Below are 25,305 nucleotides of genomic sequence, written 5' to 3'. Positions count from 1 at the left end.
TCACACATGGTCTGTAAGCATTTCCAGCCACACTGATTTATATAAATATATTTTTTTATAACCACTGAGACATATTCTGAAACATTTGGAGATTGAGCAATATTTCCATGATGAAAAATTTTTAACAAATATCAGTGTGATCTGATCCATGTTAATAGCACCTTCTGGGAACAGAAGTGACCTTTATTAAGGAAAACAAAAAAGCTGTTAAATCTTTGTCTAAATGAGTGGAAGTCAGCTCCTGAGATAACAGTATGTTGGTTTATTCTAATCTATTTATAATAAAAAATAAATTCACTAGAAAGGAGACCAGATTATGGAGTAATTTCAGTCCGAGCAGCAAGAGGCAAAATAATCCAGAGCACTCACTGCTGGCCCATATTAATGGCAGAGGAATTAATGAACTTATGAATTTCCTTCTATGACACTGTGAACTCCAGAGTCAACTAAAGTTAAATACAAGAGAATTAAATTTTTAGCTTTTCTGCTGCCAAACCCTTTCTTAGCTTACATGTTACAAAATAGTCTTCTGACTCCAGAAACTGATCTTGTCCCCTAGTACAGACTTGTAAAACTTACTGGGTTCACTTGAGGCCATTCAGAGTGTCTGTGGGCAGGATTGAATTTAAAGAGGAAGAAGTAAATATTCTTTTTAATTCTTTTTAACAAACCATTTAAGGTGGTTTGTTTACTCTCTGTGTTATCTCTCCTCCTGTCTGTTCAAGATAAAACAACTGAGGAATGGTTTTTTTTGAAGAAGGGATGAGAGGGCTGGGGTTCTTTAGCCTGAAGAAGAGAAGGCTCAGGGACAGTGTCTGTAAATACCTGAAGGGAGGATGCAAAGAGGACGGAGCAAAGCTCTTCTCAGTGGTGCCCATCAACAGGACAAGGGGAAATGGGCAGAAACTGAAGCACAGGAAGCTCCCTCTGATCACCAGGAAACTGGATTTCACTGGGGATGACCTAGTACTGGCACAGTTTGCCCAGGGAGGCTGTGGAGCCTCCATCCTTGGACTTATCCTAAGGCTGGGTGGCCATGGGCAGCTGGGTCTGGGTGGCCTTGCTTCAGCAGGGGTTTGCACCAGGGGTTCTTCCCCATCTCAGCCATTCTGCTGCTCTGTGATCAAAGAATTGTCCTGGTTTCCTCTCAGGAAGACTTGGGTCTGCACTCTGGGCCTGATGGGTGTGACAATTCTCTTCTGAGCCCCTCTGACTGTCACAGGCTACGTGACCAAACACATCCCAGTTCAGCGTGTGATGCTTATCCTTATGTGCAGAGTGCATTTCACTCAGGCTCTTCTGGCACTTTTTAACTGCTCAAATCCCATTTTGGAGGATGTGTGGCAGGATGTTATTTATCTCACAGTGAATTTTGGCTGCATTTTTTCATCTCTCTAGCTGCCCTCCAGCAATAAATACTTGATCACCATGAGCTCAATGAGCTTTGTATAACCTCTTAGTGTCAGGTTATGTACCAAGTTCTTAAAGAAATTACAAGAGCTACTTCAAATTGTTTACTCTGAGCCATCTGCTGATCCTTTATCAGATCTTGTGGCCTCCAGACTCTACTACTACCCAAGAAAATGAGCAGCTGTTTCCTTATCAAAAATCCATACGAAAGCTGTTCAACCTTTATTAACAAATTTCATTAGGTTCTTGAGGCGTTTGGCTGAATTACTGTGCAAGCAAAGTTCTCCCTGAGACCATCATTCCAACAAGCTGCGTTGTTACCAGTAACAAGCAGCCTAAAAATATCACCAAAAATATCACCAATCAATAATGGAATCCAGCACTGTTCCATTTACCTTTCCTGATGTGCATGAAAATAGCCTTTCACTGGATTTTGCAGCCTGAAAGGACAACTAGATGGTCTTGTTTGACCTTCTGCTATCACAGGTCACTAAATTCCCCTGAGATTCCAGATTATGGAGTCCACCCACATCAGATTAAAGCTGTGCAATCTTCATGTGTGTCCTGCAGCCCTCCTCAGCTTTTCAGTTCAGTTGTTCTTTAATATTGCAAATTTTCTTGTTCCCCTTCCACCCCACTATAGGAGCACTTGCTTGTCCAGGTGCTTCTCCTACCTCATCTTCTCAGTGAACTCCACCTTCCTATTTCAGGAAAAAAGTTTGACCTAAGTACTTGGATGGGATTTGTTTCCTGCAATAAAGAGTGTCAAAATATTCCTTGAAAGAATTCTCACATTTTGGAAGTAGGTGGGACTTCCACAGCCTATGGTTGGAGCAGTCTTGAAGATGGTAAAGATAAAAAAATTACTGTGTTACACATCACTGCTTTGGGAATATTTTGAGAGTGTTAAAGAATTAATATACAAAAAAAACCCCAATTCTGACTTACAACACTGAGTGGCAATTTAGCATTTTCTGGAAATCATGACCCACTGCTCTAAAACACAGGAAAGTCAAGAAGACCCCCCAAAACCATCCACAGGCTCTCAATTCTGACAAGTATAAGAACATGATCACACATTGCCTGTGCCATAATCTTGGTGTGGTTGGCTGCTGAGTGTCTTTGAAAATCTGAACACCTCATTTAAACAGTTTAAATGGCAGCAATTTTCTTTTAGGGTGATCTGGTCGCTGACATTGAAAAAAAAATTGCAGCAGTCCCCATAGTGTAGTTTCATTTTTCAGAATTAAAAAGGCTATCAAAATAAATAAGGACATGGTTGATAGTGTTGCTCAAACAATAGAAAATGGCAAAATTGCATTTTCATAATTTCTTTTCTTTTTTATCGCTAGCATTTATGAGACCCCCTGGAAATATGAAAGTAAAATCTTCCATCAAGCATTTATTTTCACAGATCTGACATGCAATGGCAGCTTGTTGCCTTCTCTCTGCATATTTCACAATATGCTGAGCAATGGGCTTTTTTCTCCCCCCTTGAAGGCAAAAAATCCCTTTTGGAATATTTTCTTGGAGAGCATGGGATCAGGAGATGTACTATAAATATTGTGATAAAATAATTTCAAAGTAGCTTTGAAATGACAAACTCATTCTTTTAAACATTTAATTTAAATACCAAAGTTTTAAGAGCCTGTTTTGCTCTTGTTCTAATCCATATCTCACAGCAAAGAATAAGTAAGTTTTCTAGTAATTTTTAGTTACTGCTTTAAAACCACGACACAGAGATAATTCAGAAGGTAAATTTCAGTATCACAGAAAGTAAAAGTGGTGAAAGTACAGCCAAAGTAAATTGATATTAACTTTCACATTAATATTTGCTGAAACTATTTTTCATTGTCCATCCATCTGCCATCACTGCTTTGATTGCAAAATACTAACAGAAGTGAATTGCTGGTGCAAGCTATTCTCAAATCCCTGGTTTCATTGGATTTGGATTTCATGTCTAATGCATTTCATAATTCCCTAATAACTCTGGGATGTCTTGCTATTGAGCATTGGTTACCCTTTACATGTACAGACTTAAAATCATCTGAATAAATGCACAGTTTTGAATGGCTCACCTGAAAATGAGGTCTGAACCTCAGTTAATACATAGCACTGCATAGATGCTAACAAAGTTTTCTTGTTTGCTCAGCAGAGATTTCTTTGGAGACTTTGGAGTCCTGTTCCTCAGTTCAATTATATTTTTCCCTTTCTTCACTCTGATTGAAATAACAATGTTCCCAAAATCCCTTGTCTAAAAGAATTGGATTTAAAGGGTTGGAGAAAGTGGGTTCTAATAGAGGAGATGATAAGCTTATTACTGAATTAAATATCAGTAATACTGAAGATGAGGAAATCTAACCATTCCATTATTTTTGGGGGGGGGGGGGGGGGGTAGCATTCACATCCTATATAATTACTTTTATGCAATACCTACAGAAAGTAATAGGAAAGATCATCTCCAGCATTCCATAATCTGCAGTGAGATTTGGAGAACTATCAATTTAATAGTGCCATGAATTTATATCTCCATCTGCAAAGCTGCAAAATGTGGAAAATCACCATATTTTGCTATACACTTTCCTAGCTCCTGCTTCTCCTTCAGATAATATTTTCCCAAATGAAGCAAGCCCATGCTGTAAAATACCAACTTTGGAACAAGAAAGGCTCTTTCCACTAAGCACATCTGCTTCCCAGACCTGTGAACCTGATTTAGGAAAGCCAAGCACAACAGAAGTTTGACCAACCCTTTGTGGTCACCCGCTGTGTCTTTATAAAACAGGACCCTGCCCTCACTCCTGGCTTCAGAACTGTTCCACAGTTCCTTGTGGAGCACTCTGATCCCTGTTTCCACAAAGTTGCTTCCAACAGCCAGGCTGCAAAGTGCTGTAAAGTACAGCAAAATCAAAGCTGGAAATGAACATTGGCTCACACCTGGAAGTGCAGGTGCTCAGGGGAGAATTCCTTACGCTCTCTGCCAGCCTCATGTATCAGGTACAGATGGACAGCACTGCCTTTGTGATTGCTGAGGCTGTAAAGAAGCTGAAAAATAGGAATTCTGAGATTTTTCCAACATAGAGACAGTCCAACAGTCAACCAAAGCACCCACCCATAGCCAGTCATCATATCTGATCTCAAAATCTACACAAATCTCTTAGTACTTCTTAGAAAAGAGAATTATAGCCATAATTCTTGCATGTAGAAACTCCTAGATGCTGAACACATAGCAATACAGAGTGATACATCAGCTGAGTTACTTTTTCATTCGTTTTTTGTGGCAATCAAAAAATAATAGATACAGCTGGGCTTACTTAATTTGCTAAAAATATAGATGCTTAATGAAAGCCTGTGCAAAGCCAGGCAGTTAAAGAAAATACAGTTATATCTTTCACTTATATTTAAATGGACTAAATTTCAAGTTAGACAAATGTAATGTAAATAAATTTAAATAGATTGTCCAGTGCTGAAGGCAGAAACCTCAGACATGTGATGAATCAAATGCATTATGAAGAGAACCAAAGACCAATTAAAATCTTCAAGATCAAATGTAAATCACAACATAAAGACATGGGAAATCTGTGGGCAAGAAGTCTGCACCATCAGATAAGTACTAGCTTTTTCACCATTTCATGCACTATCGTTCTGGGATAATCTTAATTATGGACTATATTGGTATCTCCTGGCAGTGCATTAAGGAATGCAATCATTGGAACAGTCCTCTCCTCTTCATCAGACAAGCATTTTAAACTATTGCTGTCATCTTCTTTCTGATGGACAGCTCCAGAAAAGCTGCAGGAAATCTGCATTCAGTATGTGAAGCTTAATCTTAAAAATCCCTCTATCTAGTCACAAAAATCAAGGGTAATTTTGTTTGCTGCCCCAATAAGGCACAGATTTTTGCTGCCCCTGAGACACAAATCCTTTCTTAAAACTTCTTTAGCAGAAGAGGACACCATGGGATTCCTTTTTATAGCCTCTCGCTGCATCCAAATCAAAGTCACCTGGCTGACAAGGGGAAAAGGTAATTCTTCCCAGAAGCCAAACTTGTAGATTGACATCATGGAGACACTGACCCAGGTCTCAGCCTTCTTCCTTCTTACCAGCAGTAATAATGACAACCCTAAGAGCTAAAAAATGCCCTCAGTAACTCCTGTCTAAAATACAGTCATGTTGTCCTAAAAGATTTCAGACTGCCATGTAATATCTAGGTGAAAATTATCTTGGCATTTACAGTGTTTGCTATGGTTCTTCTAGTTCAAGAGAAGAGAAAATATCCATCCACTGCCCCCAGAAAACCCCCAGAAAAGCTCCTCCCCAAAAGAGGCCAACAGAAATCCCTCAAAGAGAAACTACATTCCAAGACAGACATTTTAAAACATGTACCAAATGTCTCATTTATACCTGTTTCAAATTACTAAAAGAAAGTAAAAGGGCAGAAGGTAACTGCAGGCATAATTTGGAAATGTCAGTTTAAACAGAAATGTTGTGTTGTACACTCTGATCAGAAGAAACTTATTGCATTTATAATGGAAAAAAAAGATGCCCAGGCTGATTTTCAGACTCAGTGTTGAGATTCCAATCTTAAATAAGATCACAGGATGACAAGGTTTGACTTGGCATCACAGACAGACTATGGGCCCACTCCATCATTTGCAGTGAAGGCAGTTTGCACTAGAAGTCCTGTCTTACTTACCCCAATGACGTATTCCTGCTTTTCCAGCTGCTGTGGTTCAATTAAAATGCACGTAAAATAAGACTAAGAATGAAACCTGGAATTCAAACTGAATGCTGGAGGATTTCTTCAATTTATAGACGTGACAAATCTAACCTTGCAGTCTGATAAGCTTTGTTTTTGTGGGTTTGGGAGGATGCCCCTCCTGCACAGATGTGCCTCAGTCCCTCAGCACAGCCAGTCTCTCTCTGCTGACCAGGACAGACCCATTGCCATGCAAAGTGAGTCCTGTTTGAAATCTTAATTGAAAGACTCCTTGTGAACAGTCTGAACTGACTCACTGGCAGCTGAAGGTGCTTTTTAATCACTGAGAATAAAGACTTCAATCAATATGGTTCAAACTATTTGCCCCTGAGCAGTAGAGCGGTGGTTTGCTTTCAAAGCCTCAGGCTCAGGCTCAGGGCCAAGAAAACTTAGCCCCCTGAGTTCTTAATATAATTATTGTTTTCTCTATTATCTTACAGGGGTGTTAATTTGCCTCCCAGTAATTAACTTCCCTCTGTGGTTGTCAGGAAGTTTAATCAATAACATGAGCAGATACACCAAGCTGCCATTCCTTCTGTGACCAACGCTCCCCTCCCCAACTCTTCACCCCTGTGGAGGTGTCACTGCTTTAATAAAATGAACAGGTGGGATGTGCATAATTTCTTTAGAGGGTCAGTATCTAAATTGTTCCTGTCCTATTTCAAAAATGATGGTACAGCTGATATAATTACCCCTGTTCCAAAACTAAAAGCATTATACAACTCCTGCTAAAGCTGCACCTGGCAAATCAACATATGAAAGTTTTACATGGCATTGCACTCTGAGATACTTCAAACATTGTGATGACATTGTAATAAGAGGAGGAGCAGAAGGCTTGATCTAATATAATTCTACTTATGTCCACCATGTACAGGACATAATGTAATTCCCTTCAAAGCTAGTGACAAAATCCCCTCGTTCTTGGTGGAATTCCAATCTGCCTTGGCAGCTTTGGGCTTTCTTTATTAAGAGTGATGTCACTCTGTGGCCTCTCTTTTCTTCTAGGGCAGTGTTGTCTGTTCTGATTCATAGCTTCTTAAATTTTCTCCTGGAACAGCTTAACACTGGTTATTTACTTCAATGTGTTTTCCAAGAACATTTTTTTCAGTTTCACTCATTCTCTTCCCTCCTTTATCCTCCTGTGAATCATTACATGTTTACTTACCCTACCCAGTCCTCAAACCTTAGGAGTTCCCAGCATGTTCAACTAAGGTAAATTTGGGACTGACAGAGGTTATATCTATATCTGCACATAAGGAGTATGTCTTATGCATTAAAGTGAATTTATAGTTCTGTAGGAAGATAATAGAGGACTTTGGGACATCCGTGTTGCAGTTGTACTTCTAAACCACATTGAAATCATTAAAATGCTTATGAAAAGAAAAAATAAATTCCAAAATAGCCCATGGATAAATTTTTGAGACATTTTTCTTGAAAGCTTACTGTGACTTCCAAGGAGCATCCTTTGAAGGGCAGTGATAGAAACATTTTTAAAGGAGTAATGAACCAAAATCATACCTGAAAGCAAACCTGACAGAATGAAGGGAACGTCCTTCAAACGCTGGGACTTACAGAGACAGCTGTGGAGCCTGGCTTTTTGGTTTCTGAAAAGGGAACTTGCTGTCAAGGTCATATTTAGATTGACAATAAGAAACAAGTTGCTTCATTGTGGGAAATGTGAGTCTTTCCAGCTTGTAGCAGAGTCTAGACAAGGTTGTTATCTCCTGCCCAGCAGAACTTCTGAATTAATCCACAATTTATAGGACGATATTCTGGTTTCACTACCAATTTTGACTGCAATTTTTTCACCTTTATGTGCCCCCAGGAGACTTTCAAGGCTTGTGAGAGGAGGATTTTTTGTTTTGTGTTCCTATAACAGGCTGGCATCACTAGCATTAACTCTATAACACACAAATATATACTTGTGTTTGGGTATTTATACACATATCTAACATCTATCATAGAATCACAGAAACATAAAGGTTGGAAAAAATCTTTAAGATGATCAAGTCCAACCATCAACCAGCACCACCCCCTGTTCACCACTAAACCATGTCCAAACATTTTTAAAACACTCCCAGGCTTGGTGTGTCCACCACTGCCCTGGGCAGCCTGTTCCATACTTGACAACTCCTTCCATTAAGAAATTTTCCTTAATATCCATTCTAAAGCTTCCCTGCTGCAGCCTGAGGTCATTTCCTCTCATCACTTTTAACATTTACGTGAGGTTCCTCAGAATCATGTATATAATGACTGACCAGAGGGTCTCTGCTCCCCACCAATTCCACCCCATGCTGAAATTTATCCCTGTTCTTTCCTTCTGGCAGAGCACGGGGCTGAGAGGAGCTATCCTTGCAGCATTCCTCACCTCAAAAATAAATAAACCAACCCTCCCCCCCCTCCAAAAAAAATCTACCCCGCTGCCAGAATCATCCAAATTTGCTTCCCTGAGGCTTCTGTAGCAGCTGGGTTGTTCCATTTGAAATAGGCTGGCCAAAAGGAAGTGTGGATTTCCTTTCCTCCTTGTAAAACAGAGACGGTATCCTGCAGAAAACATACATTTCCTTCCTTCCCTTTGTCCTTCACAAAGTTTAAAGGAGAAATCCTTTGCTTTGGAGAAGGAAATATTCTAATTATCAGGAGAACTGGCTGATTTACCCTAAATTGGAGGGAGAAGGGGAAGAAAAATTCAGATTTACTATCTCTTCTCTGAAGAAATAAGGTTGTTTCCAGCTGCAGTCTTCTGCTTCTTTGAATTGGATTATTTTCAAACATATATTTCTTGGAACACAGCTGCTACTTCTTTGACAAATTGAGTAATGCATCACGAAGAACTAAAATTCATGGCAACATAAAAACAAATATATGTTCATTTTACCACTTTGTTTTCTCCAGGCTTCTGAATCATGGTGGGAGATTTAAAAAAACATCTATCTTTTATAAATCTCTTTAATAACATCTACACAATATTGAGGCAGCACTTTAATGAACAGCAATCACATCCAACCATTTGAAATGTGGGTCCCATGGTTTATATCCTCTCAGACCTCCAGCTTTGTGCTTTCAGGTCTTGATTTACAGCTGACAGTGGTATTTGACTGGCTGTTGGATTTATTACCCTGATTAAAATTAAAAAAAGCATTGTTATGGAATAACAATGACAGCAATGGTGGTCACATTGTTGGAGCAGCAACAGGTTTTCAGAAACAGCACAGGAAAATGTGTGATAAAACGGGGATTAGGAGATTTTTCCTACCAGAACTCTTGCTCCTTACACTAATTGCAGCTCCCACTGAGGACTCCAAGGAGGGTGCCATTGCCTGGAGCAATAGACAAAATTATTTTTATTATTTGTAATAAATGGCAGCAATTAAATTTGGGGTCTTTTGTGCTAACTGCCCTATAAAGATAGATAACAGCCAGGCTTTCCTCTGAAGAGCTTGCAGTCTAAACAGAAAAGTCTGTTGCAGTGTAGCAGAGATTAAGATATATATACAGGATGTCACAAAATATATAGACAGCTATTTTGAATAAACCAACCAGGAATAATCTTTCAGTAACTGCAAAATTGTGGGTTTTGGGGTTTTTTTTTTGTTTGTTTGGTTTGGGTTTTTGTTTTGTTTTGTTTTCTAGGAATGCAGTGAAGCATTTAAACTTTATTTTGAAGTGTATATTCTAAATTTTTTACTTTATAACTTTGATGTCATAACACGAAACTAGAAGCTGACATAGCAACAAAAAAAATTTCTATTCTGTCAAGGTGAAGTATTTTGACTGATTCAAAGCAAAGTAAAAGAGGGACACTTTGCAACGTTCCTTTTAGAGGATTTCAGAGGAATTAGAGGCATTCAGAAAATTTGAGAAAATTTCTAAAGATTTACGATAACTTTAGAATGCTGAAAATCCTTTCAGAAAATGGCTTTTCTTTTCTTTTCTTTGCACAGTTCTACTTAAGAGCCATCTTGGTGGTGACATGAATAGCTTTAAGCAGCTTTCCTGTTGTGTGTGATGAATTGGCAGTCTTCTTTCCAACTCCTAACCTGTAAAAAAAGCAGCCAGCATTTATATTAAATAATAATCTTGTTTACAGCACCAGAAGATAATCAGCCCTGAAATGGACACACAGCAGGGCTGGCTGCTCCATGTCACCTCTTCTGGAGGGAAATAAACTTCTGGAGCTAGTAGAGATATTTCCTAAGTGTTTTTCAAGGAGAGCTTCTGGTCTGAGTATTCTTGTTGATTCTGATTGTCACTGTTTTCCCTTATGCAATATTATCTGTTTACTTTGGCTTGCTGTTAGGAGTTGTGCCAAAGGAAGGCTGGAGTCGTATTAAAACCAGGTGTGGGCAAATGATTAGCAGAGACAAGGAGACAGGTTTCTTTGAAGGAAAAACACAACAGGAATGAACTAAAACTGCAGCTGAATTTTCCTTTTTTTATATTTAATGTAAAGTTTTGGGTTCCTTAAGTAGTTTTTTGTCTGTTGGGCAGTAATCTGGAAAGGCATTATCACAGGCACATGCCTCTGGAATATAATCTCATGGATGGGATGAGGCTCAGAGAGGGAATGGCTCTGCTGGAATGCATCAGGAACCACACAGGGTTCAGGCCTGTGAGAAAAAGGGGGAATCTTTCCTAGGAATGCACAGTGCAGGGTGACAGCAGCAAGAGCAGTGGTAAAGGATGGGAAATGGAAATCCATCTGGAGTGTGCTGCTCAAATGCACTCGATGTGTGAAATCAATGGGATGAGGAGGAAGGGAGTTGCCTTCCCTGTTATGGAGTATCCTGGATGTCTGGAGCTCTGCTCTGGGATGGACAACAGGGATGAGAATTTGTGGGACAGGGTCAGAGGAGAGGCCAACAAGGGTGACAATGGGGTGGGAACCTGTTACAGAGCACTCAGCCAAAGTGAATAAGTGGATGAAGCCCTCCCTAAGCAATTCCAGGATGTGTTGGGACCACAGACCCTGCTTCTCGTGGGGAACTTTAATCTCCCTGACATGTGCTGAAAAATCAACAGTGGAACAAGGAGGGTTTTGAAGGTTGCCAGCAATAACATCTTGATACAGCCACTGGATCAATCAAAAGGGGTGACACAGAGCTGGACTGACTATTTCCTAACAAAGAACTGCTACTTGGGGATGGAATAATCAATGGCAGCCTTGTTTGTAGAGGACACGTGTTAGTTGTGGTCAGGATTTGGAAAGCACAGGGTGGGAGAGCAGCAGAACTTCGACCTGGGCTTCATGAAAGCATCTTCACCCTGTTCTGGGAACGGGGAGATGCTCCCTCTGAGAAAGCTCTGAAGAAAAAGGAGCTCTGGAGGGCTGGCTGGGTTTTCAGGACAGCATCCTCAAGCAGAACTGTCCACTCTGACACTCGGGTCATATACTAAAATTTTAGGGATTTTCTAAAACTCAAGGCAGAATCACAAAGCAAAAAGGCAGCAGTACAGGAGGTGCACATAGGGACAGGCTACCAAGGAAAAACTCAGGAACTCTTCCCAGGCATTTGGAGATAGTGATGGGAAAAGCTACGTCCAGTGCTTGCAAGGGATGCCAAGAGCAGCAAGAAAAGCTTTTATAGTTGAGGTAAAAGATTAAACAAGGACTTGTGGGCCTGCTGCTGAATGGGTTGAGTGATTTCAGAATTTGTTTCAGAAGTACTAAATGTGTTCTTTGCCCTGAGTCTTCACCTGCAAACGTTGCAGGTCCTTGAGCTCAGGAAGAGGAGGTGCAGGGGAAAGGAGACAGCAGGAGTGAAAAATGGAGTAATCAAGGGTTATGGAGAGAACCTGACCCCTGGCAGTCTGTGGGAGTTAATGGACTGCATCTGGGGTTTTGAGAGACAGATGACATCCTGCTAAGGTCTCTTTGTTTTGAAAGATCATGGAGACTGGGGAATATCCCTGATGTCTGGAGAAAGGCAAATATTATCCTGATCATCAAAAAAGGACGGTCCAGGGAATTACTGATTGATGGGATTCACTTTGGTCATTGGGAAAAGCATGGAATGAGTCCTCTTGTGAAAGATTTTTGGAGATGTATGAGGTTTATCTGGCAAGGTTCTGTCAGTGAGGAACTGCAAGGGTGGCCTGTGTTGAGAAGAGACCAGACCACGTCAGACAGAGCCAAATGCCAACCTCCTCCAAAACTGACCCCTCCCTGCCCAAAGCCAGCCCTGTCAGTGAACTCTGTGAATCCATATGTGAGAAAGGGTAAACACTGCACAGCAGCTGTGAGAGAGAGGAGGGAGAAGAGGTGAGAGAAATAGCCCTGCTGGCAGCCAGACTGGTGGAGGAGCAGGGCAGGAGGTGCTCCAGGTGCTGGAGCAGAGGTTCATCTGCAGCCTGTGATGTCCATGGTGAGGCAGGTTGTCCCCTGGCAGCCTGTGGAGGTCTGTGATGGAGCAAACACTCTGCACTCTGTGAGGGACCTCACTTCTCTGTAGGTGGAGATGCCCTGAGGGAAGGAGGAACCCAAACAGGAGCAGGTTTTCTGGCAGGACCAGTGGCCTGTGGTGGACCAGGCTCGAGCAGTGTGATCTCAGAGGACTGTACCCGGTGGGAAAGACCCAGTGAAGGACTGTGCCCACCTCTGGAGCAGGGGAACAGCATGAGGAAGAAGGATTGTGAGAGACAAAGTCTTACGGACTGACTGCAGCCTCCCTCCTCCATCAATCTGCAATGGCTGTGGGGGAAAGGAAGTGGAAGAACTGGGAATGTAGGAGGGAAATTGAGTACTGGGGGAAGGAAGGGCTGGGGTGAAGGTGGTTTTAATTTTTTCTTTTTTTTTTCTCCTCACTATCCTACTCTATTTTTAACTGACAACATATTAATCCTCCCAACACTGAGTCACGTTTGCCCATGTCTGTAATTTGTAAGTGAGATTTCCCCATCCTTATCTCAATCTGGGAACCTTTTCATCTTATGTTGTCACCCTGGGGACTGAGAGAGAAGCATGGGGGTCATCTGGCAGCCAGTGGAGGTGAAGGGAGAGCAAGGGACATGAGGGAGAAGATGACAAATCATCTCTGACCCATCTCATTCTCCCTGTGATAAAACACTGTTTATGGATGAGAGGAGAGCAATGGGTGTCAGTTTTAGCAAGGCTCTACAAATTGAATCTGGTCACACAATTGGATGTTTACCCATCTGTTTGGGACTTCCATCCACAGCACTGTGTCTTACTCTGGATATCAGAATGTTGTGGGAGACAGAGTGCAGGGTTAGAGGGTCACACATCCTGTCTGAAAACTGGTGGCAAGTGCAATACAGCACTATCTGTCCCAGATACAGCCAGGGTCTGTCCCAGATACAGCCAGGGTCTGTCCCAGATACAGCCAGGATCTGTCCCAGGACTTGTTCTCTTTACTTTCTTTAACAATGACTTGGAGAAAGTGCACTCTCATCAAGTTTGTAGATGTTGCTGGTTTGAAGGAATGAGACAGAAATCTTCAAGGTCAGGGCTGGCATACAGGGGGACCTGGACAAGCTGGTGGATCAGGATAACAGGAACCTGGTGAAGTTCAACAAGGCAAAAAATAAAATAAATCCTGCTCTGGCTGGGCAAAGCATCATCTGGGGCTGGGTCTGCCTGGCCAGGAGCAGCTCTGCAGGAAGGCTCCTGGGGCAGAGGATGAAGTGGCCTGACAGTACCAAGGCCACATTGTGGGTGCTCCAAAGGAGGACAGGGACCAGGAGATCAAGGAGGGGATGAGATCAGTACATTTCAGACCACATTCAGATGCTGCCTCCAACTTGGGGCTCCACAGTACAGGAAGGACATCAGCAACCTGGAGTGTGGTCAGGGATGTCCTTGGAGAGCTGGGGGCTGGGGAAGCTGCCCTGAGAGGAGAGGCCCCAGGAGGGGCTGCTCAGCCTTGGGCATGGAGACTTCAGCCAACTCAGAGCAGCCACCTTGTCTGCAAGGAGGGGAAAGAGAGAGCCAGGCTCTGTGTGGGGAGAGACCACAGGCATAAAGTGAAATGAGAGATTCAAACTGGGGATATGGAGAAATTTATTCTCCGTGAGGGCACTTGGACCTTGATTGCAGCAGTTTCCAAATCCTGACTGGACCAAGCTCTGAGAAAGTTAACCTGGTGTCAGAGTTGACATGCTTTAAGCACAAGATCATCTCTCCTTGGACTACAGACTGACCAAGGAAATACCAAGTCTGACTTAGCTGATCCCAGAACGCTGGTTTAAGAAGTGATCTGGCTTCCTAAAGCAGCAGTGCTTTGTACAGAGGAGCGATCATTTGCAATTCTCACGATGAGAGTGAGAAAAGAGGAAATGCAGTGGAGAACAAGAATTCACTTGAGCTAATTTTGAAGTTGTCTGAAGCACTCTGACTTGGACCAGCACACCAGATGATATCATTGCTTGTGATAGCATCACACCCTCACATGTTAAAGACCAGTTGATTTTTGTCACTTTCCCTTAATCCATCCCACTGTAACATTTTGTTAGAGCCAAAGAACAGTTTTTGCATGAGGTATTACTCACTTCTAGACTGTAATGGCAGAATTTTGATACCTCTAGAGCAAGTTAAAGAACTTGATTAAAAAAGAGGATGTGCATATGAATGACAGATGAATAGATTTTTTTAAGGGAGAAAAAAGTTTCCTTGGAGCCTCATTTAGAGAAATGACAAAACAGCCCATTACAATTGCTCTCTAATGGTAGATTTTGACATGAAAATGTGATGTAAAAAGGGATTTTCTCCTATATATATATTTATCCTGAACTTTGCTAAATGAGAAAAACCTCTAAAATCCAAATCCTTATTAATATTAGAAAACACATAGACTATATAAAATTGTGAATAGTATGTTTCAGTCAACAAAAGATTCTTACATTTTCCCAGTTATTGTCAGGCTGCTTTTGCCCAGAAAACATAATTGCTTTTTCAGGGTTTGAATATTGCTTAAAAAATTAATATTGATTTTGGGCAGACAATGTAATCCACAATTAGACAGGATTATATATTTACTGAAGCACTATGCTGTAATTTCCAATGCTAAAGGTTTTGTTTCCATAAGATTATATTATTTCATTTTAGGTAAAATGTCTCATCAGAAAATTTGACCTTAAATTAAGCAAGAGAATAATGCTTGATGGAATATCATCTCCCCAGAAACTGCCATTTCTGGAGACTAAGAGAAGTTGGCTGAAATTTCTTGTGGGTTACTTTGCTATGGAACAATTTTTTTCTTAGCATATCACCAAATGCAGATTCTTTTTAAACTGTGCTTTATGTTCTCCTACATTGTATGTAGATTTTCACCTCACTTCATTATTGTCACATGTATTTTGTCATCGATTTCAGCCATAATAAGAACCAGCAGGAAAAGAAAGAGTATTCTCTTTCCTCTGATAGAAATCCATGTCAAATTTGAATTTTCATGTTTACTTAGGCATTCTGGTGCTCCTTAAGCACATCACTGAGACCTCCCTAGACACAAGCCATGGCTTAAAGGAGCTGTTTTATCCCCCTGCTCCTGCTACCCAGAGTGCAGAGGCTCAGGCTCTCCCCTGCCTTTGTGCATACATACAATTGCTCCAACATCCTCAGTCCTGAGATAATCTCTGTTACCCTGACTGGGGAAACAGTGCTTATATGACTTAAAAGAATATTTCAGTTTCAAAGCTCAGTCATGGACTTGCTCTGTTTGTTCTAAAGGAAACAGGAGACGAAAGTGCAGTGATAAAATTTGGTATTTTCCTATTTCCAGCATTGTTGTCAGATGTCAGCCTGCAGCACCTTTAATAACCTGGTGCTCTGAATCCCTAAGCAGGAATAAATCCACTGACTTCCAAGGTGCTTCCGAAGGTCCTCCACAAGGGATCTTAGGAAACAAGCTAATCCAAGGCATTTTGGCAGCCTGCAGAAGTTCTGCAAACCACTCAGTCTCAGTGGAAACAAAATCAGAAGTGTGCTGTGTGGGTGGGACAGACTTGTACAGGTCTTTTAGCAAAATACCAGGGAAAATCAAAATATTCACAGCAGAGGGATCAGGGCTCCTGTTCTCTTCCAAGAGAGAGCAAGCACCTTTTTCCTGTGTAGCAGAGCACTGTCAAATCATTGGGGGAGGCTTCCTGGATTTTTCTGGCCTTTGCCAGCTCTGTCTGCAGAGTGGTAATCACTGCACTCAGCACTGAGCCCTGCTCTGACACCAAATAACACTGAGGATCCAAATTACATATCTGCAGCTCTAGGCATTTCTCACAGCCTAAATATGTCTGATATCCATCTGATTTCAGCAATAATGTTTGCTCCCATTATGATATTTCTCATTTATTCTTTCCCACTGAAATATGGGATGCCATTTCCATCTGCAGGCACTATTGACACAAGAAAGATTTACCTGGCAGAAAGGGGAAGTGAAAAGTGACAAAACCAGCCAGAAAATGAACTTGCTTGACCCACCACTGCATATGATGTTTTACCTTATTTGCAATTAGTTAAGAATATATAAAATTGCATTGTGTGTACTACCCATGTGAAAAGAAAGAGGAAATGTTTTAATCAGATTTTATGTGGTATCAAGAATCGTGGTCTGGTTTTTGGGGTTGTCCCATGCGGGCCCAGGGGTTGGACTCAATGATCTTTGTGGGTCCTTCCCAGCTCAGGATATTCTCTGGTTTTATGAATTAAAGTATCAATTTCTATGGCCCCTGGGACTGTAATACTGGCTGTTAATCCTCAGGAATTGCTGGCACCATGTATTGATTAGAGTGTAATAGTTTAATCATCTCTCAGTGTTAGGAGTTCATGTTGTAGTTTCACAGATCATGAAATGTGTCTGTTTAAGATATGAGCACATTATCTTCCCTTTTTTTTTTTCTTATTTTTTTATTTATTTTTTTTTTTTTTTTGTGCAGCAGACACCATGTAACCACGCTCATTTTATCTCTGTCTCTCCTTCACCTGCAATCTGGAGCTCATTAGCAGCATCAGACAGGGCACAAGGGTAGCCAAAGATGATGTTTATTACAGGGAGAAAAAAAAACCACTTTCTTATTGGAAATGCTGTTGCATTGCAAGTTGAGGAGCGTGAACCTTCCTTATCACTTCTGAACACTGCACGCAGCAGTTGTTAGCTGAAGAGATTAGTGCCATCGAGCAGAGGACAGCAAAATGACAAATACGTGGTTAGAGCAGCATGAGGGCTGAAAAGGCATCCTCTGAGCCTATTGTCTCCTGAGAAAGTTCCCTTTCTTCTGCCTTCATGAGGCTCTTTTAAGGGGATACATCAGTTCCTCAGAGGAACAGAAGGGAAAAGAGACCTTAGGAATTAAGTCAGGGATGTGCCTTTGGGATCTAATTCCCCCAAGGTGCCAGGGTATGTATTTATATACATATATACCCTCAGTCCTCTAAATCTGGTAGAACTTGTGTGATTTTTTACAAGCTGCAGATCTGTGCTTTGTAAAGGACAAACTTTGTATCAGCTCAGTTAACCTTATTCCTTATTTTTTTTTTTTTAACTACCATTTTTAATGTTTTTAAGTCTTTAAACTTGGAAGGCTTTACCAAGCCAATGGGACTGTGGTTCCTTTAGACAAGCCAGACATAACCTTCTGTCTTACCTTCTGTGCAGAGCTGGGAAGGACTGAGGGCTGGGAAGGGCAGTGTCAGGATGTCACTGAACTCAGGAAGGAATAAAACTCTCTGAATTTGTCTTTGAGCAGCCACTGAGTGAGGCACTCCTTTATTCTGGCCAGGATGTGTGCTGGAAATCATTCCAATTACACATATCCATTACAAGGCTTTTCACATATTTATACATTTATAGAAAGCAAAGAATTCTTTGGTTCTACATCACACGATTATTTTCATTAGTTAGTGTGTGATCTTCTATTGGATATTGATCCCTTTGCCTTTCATACTCGTTTGGTCCAGTTCTGTGGCTCCCTTGGCATTCTTTTCTCAGAGAGGGTGTCTCCAACTTTGCCAGGCAGTAATGTCTGATTACCTCCTCCATATCTTCTATATTCATAACATGTAAACTTTAAAATTCCAGATGTCCAAAAGTATTTTTTTTTTTTGTTTATTGAAACTTATCAGGCCCTGCTCAGCCAGACCCAAAACCTTGGTGTTTTAAAGATTAAACCAACAACAGAGCCCAGCTCCTCTCCCCCTTGGCAAAGGTGAACAAACCCATGACTGAAGTTACTTAAAAATAAAAAGGAAGTTATGTCATTTCCAACAAGGAATCAGAGATTGGTAAAGCTGGATGGGGCTCTGAGCAACCTAATCCAGTGGAGGGTGTCTTGTCACAGTGGGGGTTGGACTATAAATGTCCCTTCTGACCCAAATTACTCTATAATTCTAAGGAAGGAAAAATTATCTCTTGGGAAGAGAAAATGGAACTGTTTTTTCCCAAAACAACACTAAGATTCATAGAGATGCTTATCTGGTCACGCAGAATTTATTAAGTATTCCCACTAATTCAAACTGGTAGCTGTACACCCAGGAACGGACATTCTTGCTGGACACAGGATAAAAACCAATTTAGACAAAATTAAGGAAAGGAGAAAGCAAAAGATAAAAGGCTGCATAGAGCTGAAAAGATAAAGAAACAGTTCCTTTCCCACATGCCCTGAGGGCAGCACAGGGGCTGTCCTCCAGGGGAGAATAATTCCTACCCAAAGAGGAAGGCATGAAGGTAAAATAAGCAAGACATTCCCAGAGGAATTATTAAAAACACTCTGTTGAACATAAAATCATCATCTTTGACACTTGGCTTTCATTTTTTATCTTCCAGAAGACCTTTCAATGCCATTTGTTTTGTTGTGAGTCTTCACCCACCACAGAAAATACTCTGCTGAAATGGGACTGTTGTGTTCCATCACTGCCCCTTGTCCCTCAGGATGTGGTCAAGGGCCACTACAGTTTATTTACAAAAGATCTTTCTTTCTTCATTCATAAAAAAGAAAATATTTTTGCCTGCTTTGTGTAAAAATATTGTTATAAAACCTTAACTAAAGCTAAACCAAAAGACTTATGAACAAGAATGTTAATGGGGTATTCTTTGATGTGAGTGGACATTTTCCCCAAACAAGCCTCTTCCATGAGCAACCTAAAATTATGCTAATGTTAAATATTATGATTATTTTCATTTGAAGAGGGAGGCTAGTTCAGGCAGTGGGATCTTTGCTTTCACATAGCCTGCTGAAATGTAGACTATCCAAAAGGAGCATCTGGCAGGGTGAAAGCCAAACCGTGGGATGAGTGACTTCGTTGCAGGAACGAGCAGAAAGCAAAAAATGGATTGTGAAGGGTGGGAGGAGATAGCAGCAGGCAGAAAGGCAGGCAAGGAAACATACTGATATATAAAAACAAGAAAGAAAAAAGGATAAACATGTGCATTCAAGTGTGCCACTCATTCTCACATATTTCCCTCCCCAGTATCTGGAGCTCTTTTAATGGAAGTTTATTTAGGTTCAGGAGTTATAAATCATTCTGCTTACAGAAACAGACTCCCTGATTAATAAAACTCTGTTAATAAGACTCTGTCTACATATCATATTGTGTGGTCTGAGCTACCAGAACAAGTTCACAGTAACAATGACTTTGTGATTGAACAACTCCTTTCCACCGCTTTAGAGCCAAAAAGAAGTTATGGGAACATTTTTGAAGTGTCATAAAATTTTGAAGTACCATAAAATGCTTTGAAATGTTTCATTTTAATTGTAAATACTTATGAAAGTCTAATTTAATGGCTTGTGTCAGGTGAAACAACATATATATAAGGGAAATGGCCTGTAAAATCACATTTATTTGCATGTCCTAAGTATTGGAATATACTTCTTTTAAGACAGTTTCTGATATTCTTCAGATGAGTCAATAAACACTGATCTTTAAAGGCACATTTGCTTTCAGATCCCAGATTTGAAGGTGAGAAAGTCTGATTCTTATTTAATCCTCATATTATCCAGGTTGAGAAATAAGGACAATGCTTGTATTTGCTTTAATATTAATTAAAAATTATATGAATATTAGATTTTGCTGGCTTTATTCTAATATTACCAATAAAAAAGTAGTCACTTTTCTGGTTTGAGTCTGAGATAAATGCTCAATTTTAAAATTTTGAAAGATTGAGTTTCTGAAAATTGGTTCAAGAAAAAAAACCAAACCAGAATTTAATTTCTGCTGCAAGAATAACCATAGTTACATAATTAAAGACTATTAATTTTGTATTTTTTTTTTTTTAGATGAATTCAAATTATTTATGAAGAGGCTGCCTATGAATTATTTCCTGAACACATCTGCTGTGATGCATTTGTGGACAATGGATTCTAATTTCCAGCGCCGCTACGAGCAGCTGGAGAACAGCATGAAGCAACTCTTCCTCAAGGCCCAGAGAACGGTGCACAAACTCTTCAGCCTGAGCAAGAGGTGCCACAAACAGCCTCTCATCCGCATGCCAAGGCAGAGGTAAGGAACCCTCTGTGAAATCCTGAGAAATCCAAACCTGGCCCTAAAATCTCCTTAAGGCCACGGGTGTGGGAATGGTACAGGCACAGGGTGCAGTCCTTGTGTTTGTAGGAGTTGAACAGTCCCAGCTTTCAATATTCCTCCATTCCTGTTTTCCTAAATACAATGGGAAAGGTCAGGATAAATCCTGATTTTTTTTGTGACTGTGCAGGATAGGAGGCAACTTAGAAGTGACAGCAGCACAGATTCATCATCCCATTTGGTTTGCCTCTGTTTTTACAGAGCCATGTTTTCTGTGGCTCTTGGCCAGGTGTAACAGTGCCAAAGAATTGTGTGCAGAATCCTGAATAACTGCTCTGGAGCAAGCACAACTGTTTTAGGAACTTTGTGGGTCATTATACAGTGTATACTACACACAATTGATTTCTCGTCTTGTTTGTCAAATATGAATTAGATTGGAAAGGATGCCTGAGGAAAGAAAACAGAAGAGTTTCAGTCCTTCCCAGAAACAGAGAGAGAGAGATCCTGAAAGCCAGCTAATCAAATCTTCATTAGCATAAAGTGGGTATACTTGATTGCTGGTGGAAAATTGCTTTGTTGAAATTAGCACAATGACACTACAGTAAATCTGAGATGAATGAGCTTTTAAGGACATTGCTGTTCTGAGCACAAGCATTGTGGGATAGTCCAGTGGCTCCTGCATTTAGCACGTTTCTCCATTGATTTTGAAGAAATCTAGTTTAGGTTCAGTGTTCCAGAACTGCCAGGGATACTTTACACTCCCCTGCTTTCCACTCTGCTGTTGCAAGCTCAAGCACCATCAATTCCTCTTTGCCTTTCGGTGGCCCTCCCCCTTCTTTCAGGAGGCTGTGCTTGTAGCTTTCATCTTCCTTCTGCATATTCTGCTTTGTGCTGTGATCTGGTAGTTGAAACCAAAAATTCAGCTGTGGGGTCATTTCATGATTAGAAAACATTCTGCCAAGAGAGGTTATATAATCACTGCAGAACCTCTCAGGTGTGTCTTGGCCATGAGCATTGTGAAAAGAGATGATTCACCATGAGCAACTTCTGCAGGAGCCCAGAGCTTCTTAAAGCACAAGAAACAGTCCAGACTCACTTTTTCCCCCACCAAAACTGAATATAATAGATTTCATATAATTTAAAATAATCAGGTCTTCTAAAACAACCTCCATAGGTCTTTGGAGGAAAGTTTGGTTGCTGTAGATAAGGGCAGTGATAAAGATGAGGTGAGATATGAAAAGTTGCAAGGATTGATCAAAACACAGCTTTCGTGTTACATAAAGGATTTTTCATTTCAATGAAGAACTTGCAAATTCATGATTTATTTTTCAATATAAAGTGGTGGCACTGTGCCAAAAAGATGTGGACAGGGAAAGGTCCAGACAGGGGCCACAAGGATGATCCTGGGACAGGAAGCTGTCCCATTAGGAAAGGCTGAGAGACTGGTGTTTGCCCAGCTGTGAGAAAAGCAGGCTGAGGAGAGACCTTATTTCCACGTTCCAGTGTTTAAAGGGGGACAAAAAGAAGATGGAGACTCCCTTTTTACAAAGAGTCACTTGGAAAAGACGAGAGGAAATGGGTACAAGGTGCTGCTGCGGAGATTCCCAGTGGACACAAGAGGAAAATGTTTAAAAATGAGAACAGTCAGTCGCTGGAATAATCTCTGCAGGAAAACAATGAACTCCCCAGTGCTGGACAGTTTTAAGATGCAGCTGGACAGGGTGCTGGGCCATCTTTTCAAGGCCATGCTTTTGCCAAAAAGGCCGGATCAAATGATCCTTGAGATCCCTTCCAACCTGGAGGAATTCCATGGTTCTGTGACAGAAAATGTTACTAGCAATGAGTCTGTCTGTTTTACAGGGAGTTGCACCCAACTTTCACAGCAGTTTGATTTTGCAGTGTATCTCAAACTTAGAAATACCATCACTTTTGAATTAATTATATCTCATTTTAGTGACTACTCTGAATTTTTTTCTTGCCAGTACAGAGGGAGATAGGGCGTATGATGTAGTGATGAGCAACAGATGACTCAAATATCAGTGTTAAAACAGGCTTGGGAATACTTTGCCAGTGGGATATGTTTGCTAAAAGAGACAGTTTTCAAAGGTTGAATTCCATCTGACCATCTGGGAAAATTGCCTTCTGACATCCAGGCTTTTATGGCTGATGAGAAGAGCTTTAAAATGAGAAGTGAGGTGGAAAGGTCAAAAGAAATGTCCAAGCCCATTTAAAAAATAAATAAATAAATAAATCTGATAGATCAAGATAAAGTATTGGATAAAGGAATATCACTGGTGAAAAGACCAATAGTGAAAAAGAAAACAGAATGCTGACAGAATAGTTTACAGATGTTCCTCATGAGATTATACCTAATCCAGAAAAAATACTGAATTTTTGATACCTGCCAACAGGTAGGTGAATGTCAGTGTAGAACCAGTACCTGAGTAATGCCATGGAGAAACCTTGCTCAGGCTGTAACATCAAACATTTCAGCAGACAGTGAAGGGAATAAGAGAACCAAACCCCAGTACAATTTTTTTTTTTTTTGTGTTCAAGAGAAGGTAGAAATAAAAGCAGAAAAAACATCTTTGTGATCTTTAAGGTCCCTTCCAGCCTAAAGCCAGTCTATGATTTTATGTGCCATGGATAGTCTAGGCTTCAAACAAACAAGAAGGGAGAACTGGAAAAAAATGTAATTCTTTACCAGGGCTTTCTAAACAACTCCATCAGGTTAGTGTTTGGGCTCTGCTGCTGGGTGAATTTTATTATGGAAAGAGAAATTAGATTGAATGAAGATATAAATATTATTTGCAATAGCTTTTTTTGGACATATGTCTCTTTAGATATGGATTAAAGAGGCAATGCTTCAACTTTTAATAAAGGTCATGGTGTTGGCAGTGGGTAAAACAAACTCTTCTGTTTAATTTTGCACCAAATTTCCCTAATCAATAGAATATATGTATAAAGGACTTTTAAAGGAATATCTCAAGAGTGAGGATTGGGTTTTCTCCTTCATGAAACTGGGAGGTATGTCCTCAAAGTTTAATGTAATTAATGAAAACTTTCTATGAGGCTGGAGTTTTATAGGGATTTATCAATGCAGTCTGCCAGAAATCATTTAGTCACGCCTGAAGGAGCTCCTGCATACGGTCAAGGTTATCATTAATTACTGAAAATAATCATCTCTTTTCTCTGGCCACAAAATTTCTTTCCTGAACATGAAACAAATTGTTGCCTGATTGTTTTAAAAGGGAGTTAATTAATGAGTTACACAGAATTGCTTGCAACTTCTTTCATATTTCCTGAAGATCAAGCCACTTAGTAATCATAATACTAAATTACATTAATATTTTAATTTCCTAATCCTGAAACCAAAATACCATTGAATCCCCTCCTAACACCATTGTTCACAGCAAAAAAAAAGACTCAATTAACTTGCAGGTTAAAGAAGCTACATTTCCATGTCTGCTTTTTGAACACAGTTTATATTCTTCAGCTAAAATAAAGTACAAATAGTTTTCTTTCAGTTTGCACTCATGGTCAGAACCATTTACTGCAGCACTTTTGTGTACAGTGGGGGTGGGCCCAGGATTGCAATTTTTATTTTATTCTGTTCACTTCAAATCTTTTCAAGTTCCAGATGTTCTGCCCAGCTTTAAAGCTTGCTTTCATTAACATGAAGCAGACAAATGGTCCTTTTCCTGAAAGTCAGATCATGCCAAGATACATCAAACACCCTTAGATTTCCACTGTGGCACTGCTGAATGTAACTTTTAAAATTCACCTGAATTAATCAATCAGTCTGTAATCAGTGGAGTTGGAGGCTGGTTGTCTGAGTCCAACAAAAAATGCCAACTAAAATTCAAAGCAAACAAGCTGCAGAGAAATTTCTGTGTAGATGATCTGCTCCCATGTTTTGTATAAGGATGGACTAATAAAACATTCCATTTCAAGCATTAAAGAGAAAAAACTAAAAAACAATGCACTGAAAAAGAACTCTGAAAAACTCTGAAAAAGAAGTGTGTTTTGCAGAGTAGTACTACCGGGTGAGATTCTGCCTCCATGAATTTGAGTCTCTGCTGCTTCAAAAGGCTGAAGTGATTATTTCCAGCATGTTCTTATTGCATTGACACATCAGCCTTAAAAACAGGGAGTATTCTTGTGTTTCCTTGGGCAGAGTCCACTGCACGCAGCAAAGGCCAGCTCCTGCTGCAGCTTTTGTGCAGGGATGTGGTTGAGAGATGGCACAATACGTTTTGCTTTTCAGGAATCAGCAGGTGGTGTAAAATACAGATGGGAGGATGGTTGAACAGCTCAAGGAGAGCAGCACATTTGGTTTGTAGGAACCGAGCTGAGCTGTAAAACACGTGTGCCCTGAGCTCATCACGTGCATGTCTGGGTTAGGACCATGAGCTGTGAGGAGCAGTGGTTAATCTCTGGAGGGGATTTGTTGGGAAGTGCATCCACCCTAAGAAAAGGACTAAATTAGTCATTTAGTCCAAGCTCTAGATTCCAGCAACATCTTCCTCAAATGAGGTCAGAAAGTGAATCCTACTTACTTGGTGAGGACAAGTTTCCTCACAGGGTTAGGGTGAGCCTGGTGAGTCACCCCTGCACTGGAGGGTGGCATCTGTGAGCCACCTCTCACTCTAACATCACCTTCAGGTTGCAC

The 25,305-nt window shown here is 40.6% G+C and overlaps 1 protein-coding gene across 2 annotated transcripts in view; it reads left to right on the top strand.

Moving 5' to 3' along the window:
• LOC131581013 (BMP/retinoic acid-inducible neural-specific protein 3) overlaps positions 1–25,305 on the top strand; it is a 199,728-nt gene that overhangs the window by 141,483 nt on the left and 32,940 nt on the right. For both annotated transcript variants that reach the window (XM_058842850.1, XM_058842851.1), the window contains one exon: positions 20,390–20,612. In XM_058842850.1, coding sequence (XP_058698833.1) covers positions 20,390–20,612 — 223 coding nt within the window. The remainder of the gene's footprint in view (positions 1–20,389; positions 20,613–25,305) is intronic.

This window comes from Poecile atricapillus, chromosome 7 (assembly GCF_030490865.1).
Source record: "Poecile atricapillus isolate bPoeAtr1 chromosome 7, bPoeAtr1.hap1, whole genome shotgun sequence".
Classification (NCBI taxonomy): domain Eukaryota; kingdom Metazoa; phylum Chordata; class Aves; order Passeriformes; family Paridae; genus Poecile; species Poecile atricapillus.
Note: the sequence above shows the minus strand (reverse complement) of the source record. Positions and strands in the feature narration are given on the sequence as shown.